Genomic DNA, 7,291 nt, shown 5'->3' with positions numbered 1-7,291 from the left:
ATATGTATGTATGTATATATATATGTATGTATATGTATATGTGTGTGTTGTGTGCAAGAGACAGATAAACAGTGAAAAAAAATCAAGCTGCTCTGCCTTCTTCCAGTGCTCCCAGAGTCAGGGTGAGGATCTTAGCGCTGTCAATAACCTTTGTGTATCCGCTGCTCACACCCTCCCCATTGCGCTCTGCTACGCTACAGCGTCTTCCCATCAGCCATGAATGCTCAGCCTAGTTAATATGGACAAAGACTTTTCCTGGAAAGGAAAGTTGTTTTTCCGTCGTTAGCACATTAACAATAAACGAGGTTGATTGACAGCGCTTAGCCCTTTCTCCCGGCTCTTATTGGTTGTTTTGATGGGCACCAGTGTATTTCTGCAGACCACAAAAACAGATCAGGGAAGAGTTGGAGGAGTTTGATTTTTTCACAGATCATTGTCTAGTCTCATGTCATTGTGACACGGCATGGTGATATTTTTAACAAACATGCAAAAATCTTCTTCTTTTTTTTTTTTGAAAAGTTACACACCCCAACTTTAACAAGCAGCAGACCTCCGCTCACACGCAAAAACATCCTTTTCACTGCCATCCGGGATTTTCCGGCGGCAGGGTGTGGAGTCCCACACACTCACACTCACCTGTGCAACCCGTGGTCCCCTTGCGGACAGAGTATCCCCGGTCACAGTGACAAATGAACGACCCCTTAGTGTTCTCGCAGTTTCCGCTCAAGCAGATGTTGGGGTTCAGCTCGCACTCGTCCACATCTAGATGGAGACGGGAAGGAAAATTGCAGGAAAGCAGTCAAGAGCGGAACTTTGCTTAAAGAGACCTGCAATAAAGAGAAGGTTTATGATGATTAATAAAAGTTTTTGTGACTATAAAGGTTGTTTGTTTTGAAAAACCCAGCTGCGTGTCTGCGCAGATACACGCCTTTTTATGAGGGGTGTCAAGCTTTTGTTTCTCATGGAGGGAAGCCAGATGTCTAAATGTCACACATTCCTCCCTCCTTGGTCAAAATAACACAACGCACACTAGCCCATAAATCAACAACAACAATAACAACAACAATAACAACAACAAAAGACTCCCTGCACTGAGAGGCACACATTCACAGAAATGAGTCATTAAAACTCATTCTCATGACTCATACTTTGGATACCCTTTGGTTTGGATCATTACGTTGTCTCAGTAAATCCCAAAGAATCCAAACTTCCTGGATTTAATAAGGTCAGAGCTGCAGCGTTCACGCGCTCACCCAGGCAGGTCTTCATATCCTCCGACGACATGAACCCGTCGAAGCACAGGCACTGGAACGTCCCTGGGGTGTTGGTGCACTGGCCCCCATCGCAGACCTCAGGGCTCTCCTCGCACTCGTCGATATCTGAAGATTGAAGGAGGATTAAAATCAAAGCTGCAACACAGACCTTTACGGTGCGCACACCGGTGTGTATTTAGTCGGGTCAATCCAGGAAAGAGCATGCGCCATAAATTAAACACGACACCGAAACATTGCTCTCAAATTACCACTGCAAAGCCTTGAATTCTGTTGGAAATTAAAGGAGTGAGAGCAAACAGCATATGCAACCTGCAGCTATGTTCAGAGATGAGCCAGCTTTGAAGCCAGAAAGAGATAATAGTGAGGGGACAGCATCTTTCGTTGCCTAAAGACATTTCAAAGTAGGAAACAAAAGAAGATGTTTTTTTCTTAGATCCATGGTTTACATTTTGAGTGCAGGTTTCCCACAACCATGTAGCGACATAATCACTACAGCATAGCTTGCTATTACTACTCTTACCACTGACACTCTCAGAAATGTAAAAGAACTTCTGTACCTTTGTAAAACAAAGAATAATTTGAAGCGTCGAGCATGCCGGTGAGAATCAATCAGCTTCTTATCTTGTCTCGAGATTAGAAGTAGAAAGTAGGAATAAATATGCAAATTATATTATATTGTAGTCCGTAAGTAAAAAAAAGATCAACTTTCTTATACATAGCAAAACAAAATACACCTGCTTACCAGTGCAGGTTCTTAGATCAGGCATGAGAGCGTAGCCGCTGTTGCAGCTGCACTCATAGCTGCCCTCCGAGTTTGTGCAGAAAGACTCGCAGCCGCCGTTCTCGATGGTGCACTCATCAATGTCTGAACAGCAGAAAAAAACAAGACGAGTAGAAAAAAAAGGTTTAATAAATCAACAAAGCAGAAAGATTCTGTCATCACAAGTGAACCAGTCGCATATTTTACCACGTACCAACGCAGTCCAGCCTGTCCTCGCTGGATTTGTAGCCTGTGTTGCATGTGCACTGGTAGCGGCCGATCATGTTGACACACTGGCCGTTCCTGCACAGCCTGTCACTCAACTCACATTCATTTATATCTGCAAAAGAAGAAAGCCTCGATGAAAACTGGGCAAATTTAAAATGTCAGTGGCTGTTTAAGTCTTGCTGGGATTTGCAGGGTACTTTTATGTCAAAGGGACATTTCAGAGTTGTCAAATCTAATCATGATTTTAAAGCACAGAGCAATGTTGTACCAAAACATGTCTGTAATTATTTCTGAATTTTGCTGATGTCAGTATGACCACATTTCATATCAGAAAACTAGACGACCAAGCTTGAAAATACTTAACATATTTATGAAAACCAAACAGTAATTAAAAGTAAATCCTGTAAAACAGTGAAAAGTAATTAAAAATATATATTTATTTTAGATGTGAATATATTTAAATTTAAAATAATTTGCAAAAAAAAGCATTTTATCTTCCTAAAGTATATTACTAAAATTGGGTTTTCTTCGATTTGACAAGATCCAACTTGAATATTATCGTTCACACTGATGCACCATCAGTGCATCTGTCCAATAGAAGTCACACACATTAGCAGGTGTTGCAAGGCTCAGTGAGGCCACACACACGCACGCACACACACACACACACACACACACACACACACGCAGACAGACACCCAGCCAGATGATCCAACGCTCCTCTTTCCCTCTCTGTTCCGACAGTCCCGATCGGTAACTTCCTACATTTTGATCACCGTCCTCAGGACATTACACAGCCTAACAAAAATCCCTAAACAGGGGAGAGAAAAAAAGGAAAAAAGAGTAAGTTGATGTTACTGCTCACCTAAACACGCTGAACCATCGGGGGCGATCTCGTGTCCTTCGGGGCAGATGCACTGGAAGCTGCCCTCGTTGTTGACACATTCACCTCCACGGCACAGGAGAGGGTTCCTCTCACACTCATCAATGTCTGGCAGCAGAGAAACACACAACGCCGGCAAGATAACAGACATGTCAGACCTTTGGCTCTGACATGTCTGTTTCACAACTCCAAAATTTCTAATAATATTAACTGGGTTGAACATGTCGGATTAGCTTTAGGGACGCTTGTTGCGTCCACAGCAAGGAAGTATTTACCGTTTGCATGTTTTGTCTACCTAACTAACCCCATAGATGATTATAATACTACACTTATTACTTCCCTTTCCAAATGCCAACATTGCCACAAAAATAAAGCTTCTATCTTGCTGTTTCTGATAAGAAAACTCTGCAATTCATGAGAATAACAAAAATGTGCCATCGATGACCTGAAAAGAAAAGCAGCATGCAAAGTATTGCCAAGCCATGAAGGGGGCCGGCTGCTTTGCTCCATGTTGAGGTCCAGTACTTTGGATTGTCTTCTAATAATTATAAATCTGGACCACCCTTATGGCTCTTTGTGGAGATACAACTTGGGAAGCCTAAACTGGGGCTTTTCCAAACACAAATCATGTGGAAGAATGATTTTACCTCCCATTTTGCTCCAACATGTATGTAATATGTGAGTAAAGCAGTACAAGGTTATATCACCCAACCCAAAAGTGGGCTGCTCCACGTTTGGCATAAGAGCTTATAAGCACCTCATCAGGAATTTATGAACCTAAAGGGAGATGTCTGGTGCTGGCTCTGTGGTGCAGGTCCTCCCTGTAGCTGAAGACTATTACAAGCTGTAATAGCTCCCTGCTTTCACATCCTGCCGCTTTAACCGCGTTAAAAAAGATCACTCCTGCTCTCAAACGAAACGACCTTTCATAAACGAGGCATTTCTGCACACTGCTCAATCGATTTACCAGCAGCAGCAGAGCTGATCTGACGTACGCTTATTAAATCGAGTCATCGCTCACCCATGCAGTTTTTCATCATCATGAAGCCACTCTCGTAGCCCTCGAAGCATTCGCACTCAAAATCTCCCGGTGTGTTAACACATCTGCCCTGACCACAAAGGTCCGGGGATATCCGGCACTCGTCAATGTCTGCAGGGGGGAAAAAAAGGAAAAAAAAAAAAAAAAGAAGTACATTTTAGATTCTGTCAAACAAACTGAAAACAAGTTATTCACTTCATTTATTTCAATCACTTGTCAAAAAATTAGAAACATAACATCTGTTCCTATAAACTCACTGCTTCTGTAAAGTTAGGAGCATGAAATTGACTAAACCCAGATTCCTCAATTTGTCGCCCAAGTGAACCCATCTCCACTGCTCCAGAGAGCTGTGGCGGGCGGCATGCTTTCATCTGGTTCTGGAAATCGGTTCTAACGAGCTATTGGGCTGATGTGAAAGCCAAATGAAGTTTGGAGGTTTATGGCCTTTTCACTCTGCAGATAGTCAGTGACTTCTGCACTGTGCGGACCTCGGCGACTTCCACACTGGGATTTTTCCATGACTAAAGCGAGCGAGAAAGTTTCATGACTGGACTCATTGCACAAGAACTATTACGTACTACACTGGACGTACTACCGATTACCTCAGACACTGTTTGTTGACGCGGTCGGCGGTCTGAGTGTTGGAGTTTCTACACCTGTGGCCATAAAACTGAGTGGAACAACAGAATTCAGTGATTTGGAGGGAAGACGCCATAGATTTGGTAACATAGTGTATATAAACACTTCTAAAGTGGCTACTATTTGTAGCTTTAATACCCCGTAGGAGTCAGTTTATGCCATTACCATTGATCTACTTCTTCTAGCTTATATTTTTATATGAAACTATCGAATAGTTTGGAAAAACAAGCTCCTGTAAAATTTTAGGAACGTGTACAAGAAGAAAAACCGGCTTCTGCATTGGAGACGAATTCCTATTTTGTTAAAAAATAGACCAACACAAAAGGCCAATGCAGGTCGTTTGCGTGCCGAGCTAATGGATCATAAAAGTTCGAATTAGCTGAAAAGAGACTGCTTCAGGAACAGAACACCGTAAAGTCAAGTTAAGCAAAGATAAGGTGGCTCCTCTCTCAGATTCCTCCCCGGTCTAAAAGCTTTGACCTTCTCGATGTTAAGCCGCATTATGAAACACTTTACACTGAGAAACCAGGCTGGAGTCTCACTCACCTGAGATAAGGCATCCCAAGTATCATTTAATCACTCAGAGCCTTTAAAATAGCTCAGAATCCATAAACTGTAATGCCATTTAAACCTCAAGTGGTGTGAGTACATTTCAGTTCAGCAGAAACGCAGTTAACCAGACAGCGTGGGACCAGCTCCAGCATATCCCCAGCAGCCAGGTTCCCATTAGACTGAATGAGCTGAGTGTAAGTAATGGCTTGACATCGCTTTACCGTGATTAGAGCTGGCAGAAAGATGGAGTGAAAAGAACTGATGAAGAAAGGCTAAAATTGTTGAAAGCCAGCCAAACTGAATAAAGTTTCAGACTCCTAATGTAAATATGGAAGCTAAACATACGTCTGAAGGCATTTTGAACCACTGATTTCTGAATTTTTTTACAGAGTTCCTACCCATTTTTTATATCAAAATTTAGTATTTTTTCTGATTTTGATACTCTTTTGGCCAGTTATAAAAGAATTGTTGAATATTTCCACAGATCTTCAGCTTTAAATGCGTAATTTGTCAAACGTTGTTGGGTGGACGGACGGATCGTAACAAATGTGATGCCAGATGTTCCACGTTTGTTTGACAACTTTCGCAAAAGCAGCTCACCGGTACAGTTCCTCTCATCCGAGTCCAGGGCGTAGCCGTTGTCGCAGCGGCAGCGGAAGCTGCCGATGGTGTTTCTGCATCTCCCGTTAGAGCACAGAGTGTTTATCATCCTGCACTCATTTATGTCTGAGGTTTAAAGCAGAAGGAGAAACCGGTGAGAGTTCGACCGATGGGACGCCTTTTACAGGGTTACACTCTACCAACTCTACCTTTGAGGAAGGGTCTGCCGTTGATGAAGTCCCCTCTGTGCGAGAAGCCGGGGCCCCGAGGGCACAGCTGGTTGAACTCTGGCGTGCCCTGTTCTGGACATTCGTCACACTCGGGCCCCCAAGCGACACCGACGGAGCAGCAGCAGGCGTCCACCCTGTGTTTCCCTGATATGTGCGTCCCGCAGCGCTCGTCGTCGTGGGTGAGGTAGCAGTGCTCGGTACGCAGGTCTTTCAATCACAGAATGTTAACACGCATTAGACATCTGAATTTAAATAGTACACACATCATTCGGTGACAGAACGAAAAGGTTTACCAATGCACATCCTTCCGCTGATGTCAACAGTCATCCCTGGAGGGCACTGACAGAAAAAGGATCCCTGAGTGTTGACGCACTTGCCATTTATGCACACACCCGGAAACACTTGACACTCGTCCACATCTGAGAGTCAGCCGGGAGAGAGGGGGAAGAAAAAAAGAAAAGAAAAAAAAAGCAACATCGAGAGCTGAGCTGAGTGCTCCACATTACTGAACTGAAAGGCAAAAACACAATGTTCTGCATCATGAAGTCCTCACAGCAGCCCATTACCTTCACAGTTATTTCCTCTGACTCTGGCAAAGCCTTTTCCACAGATTGGATCTGAAGGGAGGAAGGGGTACAAGGCAACACAAGTCAGTAGTTGTGTCTGATGAAAAACAAAGAGGACACCGCAGGTTGATGAAGTCGATGTTAGGCTAGTCAAAGTGACCGTTCTGCTCACTATGAGAGCAGCGCAGCTTTGCTTTTTACAGTTCTAGTTGTTTTAAACTGGGTTAATTGCTGCTGTAGACATGAGCCAGGTTAGGAAATACAGCTTGAAAACCCACAGGTTGTAGTGATATACAGTGAAAATACTATTTATCATTAAAAATGTGGCTATTATATGGTAATTTATAAACTTGTCACTATGAAATTACCTAGAAAAAAGTGAGGATTCCAGATAGTCGAACTAAAGTTAAATATGTGCTGATAATGAGGGAATATGATTCATTCACAGTAACTATTTGATAATAATAAACAATAAACATTGTTAAAAATGATACAGTAATTATGCTGAGAGACTATATAT

The 7,291-nt window shown here is 42.9% G+C and overlaps 1 protein-coding gene across 2 annotated transcripts in view; it reads right to left on the bottom strand.

Annotated features, from left to right (window-relative positions):
- fbn1 (fibrillin 1) overlaps positions 1-7,291 on the bottom strand; it is a 67,583-nt gene that overhangs the window by 27,870 nt on the left and 32,422 nt on the right. For both annotated transcript variants that reach the window (XM_008404597.2, XM_017304114.1), the window contains 10 exons: positions 6,772-6,822; positions 6,499-6,624; positions 6,185-6,412; positions 5,976-6,101; positions 4,167-4,295; positions 3,128-3,253; positions 2,249-2,374; positions 2,017-2,139; positions 1,254-1,379; positions 637-762 (listed from right to left, as the gene is read on the bottom strand). In XM_008404597.2, the coding sequence (XP_008402819.1) occupies positions 637-762; positions 1,254-1,379; positions 2,017-2,139; positions 2,249-2,374; positions 3,128-3,253; positions 4,167-4,295; positions 5,976-6,101; positions 6,185-6,412; positions 6,499-6,624; positions 6,772-6,822 (1,287 nt within the window). The remainder of the gene's footprint in view (positions 1-636; positions 763-1,253; positions 1,380-2,016; positions 2,140-2,248; positions 2,375-3,127; positions 3,254-4,166; positions 4,296-5,975; positions 6,102-6,184; positions 6,413-6,498; positions 6,625-6,771; positions 6,823-7,291) is intronic.

This window comes from Poecilia reticulata, linkage group LG3 (assembly GCF_000633615.1).
Source record: "Poecilia reticulata strain Guanapo linkage group LG3, Guppy_female_1.0+MT, whole genome shotgun sequence".
NCBI classification, from domain to species: Eukaryota; Metazoa; Chordata; class Actinopteri; order Cyprinodontiformes; family Poeciliidae; genus Poecilia; species Poecilia reticulata.
This window is presented reverse-complemented; position numbering and strand designations above follow the sequence as displayed.